This window comes from Sphaeroforma arctica (genome assembly GCF_001186125.1).
Source record: "Sphaeroforma arctica JP610 unplaced genomic scaffold supercont1.1905, whole genome shotgun sequence".
Taxonomy (NCBI): domain Eukaryota; class Ichthyosporea; order Ichthyophonida; genus Sphaeroforma; species Sphaeroforma arctica.
This window is the reverse complement of record NW_014038653.1, coordinates 8044-10293: the sequence shown is the minus strand read 5'-3', so window position 1 is coordinate 10293 and position 2250 is coordinate 8044. Positions and strand designations below refer to the sequence as shown.

Sequence of the window (2250 nt, the reverse complement as noted above, 5' to 3'; positions counted from 1 at the left end):
ATAGACATGGACAATAGGCATGAGACATGGGCATAGACATAGACATAGACATAGACATAGACATAGACATAGACATAGACATAGACATTAGACATAGACATAGACATAGACATAGACATAGACATAGACATAGACATAGACATAGACATAGACATAGACATAGACATAGACATAGACATAGACATAGACATAGACATAGACATAGACATAGACATAGATATAGATATAGATACACACAAACATACAAATAAAAATACACATTCGCATACACATACACATACACGTACACATACACATACACATACACAACATACACATACACAACATACACATACACACATATACACATAAAATACACACACATACACATACACATACACAAACATACACCTAAACATACCAGTCCGAAGTCTATGCCGTGCTGCCAGCCTTCGCGGTATATAGAGGGTTTGTCGGCCTTAGGCATCTTCACAATAGCAGGACGTGGTTCCAAACGGTAACCGCCAGAGGTGTTGGAAGTAGTGACTCTCGGGAGACTATCGGCCAAGCGAAAGCGTTTGCTTTTGGTATCGTATGCCCATTTAACAACCCATACATCTTCTTCTTTGACCCCCAGCGGCAGCTGAGGAACGGGTAGACGAGTAGGAGAACGACAAGTCAGTCAGAGACTGTGCTGTCCTAAGATGTACAAGATGAGTTTAGTAACACACACACACACACGCACACACACAACACACACACACCACAACACACACACACACACACGACACACACACGCACACACACACACCACAAACACAACACACACACACGCACACACACGCACACACACACACCCACAAACACACACACACACAAACAACCAATACACCTGCTGCATGAAAGTATCATCTACTCACTTGATGTACAAACATATTAACCACAGACATGCTCCATAAACGTTCTATATACACACCTTCTTCATAAACATACTACCTGCACACCTTCATGAACGAACTACCTACGCGCCTTCTTCATAAACGTACTACATACACACCTTCTCCACAAACGCACTACCTACACACTTTCATAAACGTACTACCTACACACCTTCATAAACGTACTACCTCCACACCTTCATAAACGTACTACCTACACACCTTCTTCATAAACGTACTACTTACATACTTTCTCCACAAACGCACTACCTACACACTTTCATAAACGAACTACCTACACACCTTCATAAACGTACTACCTACACACCATCATTTCACCTTTTTCATAAACGTACTACTTACATACTTTCTCTACAAACGCACTACCTACACACCTTCATAAACAAACTACCTATACACCATAAACGTACTACCTACACACCTTCATAAACGTACTACCTACACACCTTCATAAACGTACTACCTACACACCTTCATAAATGTACTACCTACTCACCTTCTTCATAAACGTACTATTTACATACTTTCTCCACAAACGCACTACCTACACACTTTCATAAACGAACTACCTACACACCTTCATAAACGAACTACCTACACACCTTCATAAACGAACTACTTACATACATTCATAAGCGTACTACCTACATACCTTCTTCATAAACGTCGTCACATGCATAACGGCGCATTTGCCCATGATATCGCCTATCAAATAACTGCGTTTGGCCCCCCCCAGCAATAGCTCATTGCGCATGAATTGGCGGTCGAAGTCGTGCACCGTGTCCTCAGGATGGAGCAGGCGTTCGCCATACACCCACTGCTCTTTGGTTTTGGTTGAGAACACCTTGTGTATTAAAATCTGGCGCACAAGGAGGGGAAAAACCTGGTTTACCTTCTGTTAAGACAAAGACTTAGTTGGGTTGCGGTGTGGTAAATGTTCGGGGGCAGAGACGTGAATAGAACTTGGTTTAAATCTTGGCTTAAATCTTAATACTGCAAAGAAAAACTTGATTTAAATCTGTATACTGCCGAGAAAATCTCGGTTGTATTGATTTGTTGGGTGGGCCATACCACTCGTTCAAATTCGGATGCACATATTGCGCAACTGGTATCAGACACCAACCAGTACAAACAACGGCACGCATTCATACACGTAAGTACTCTATACGATCCATACACATATTCACACGTACACGTAGTATTATTACATATTGTATAGAGGATCTGATAGGAAGGTAAACACACACCCATACAAGCGAAAGAGCAAAACCAAAGGATCAAGCACAAGAAACAAGCACAAGCCTAAGAAACA

General features: G+C 41.6%; 1 protein-coding gene across 1 annotated transcript in view; it reads right to left on the bottom strand.

Annotated features, from left to right (window-relative positions):
* Positions 1 to 400: 400 nt before the first annotated feature.
* SARC_11831 (hypothetical protein) overlaps positions 401 to 2250 on the bottom strand; it is a gene marked incomplete at both ends in the record, with an annotated part of 7599 nt that continues 5749 nt past the window's right edge. Inside the window, 2 exons of the mRNA XM_014294075.1 lie at positions 401 to 622; positions 1591 to 1760. Of these exons, the coding sequence (XP_014149550.1) occupies positions 401 to 622; positions 1591 to 1760 (392 nt within the window). The remainder of the gene's footprint in view (positions 623 to 1590; positions 1761 to 2250) is intronic.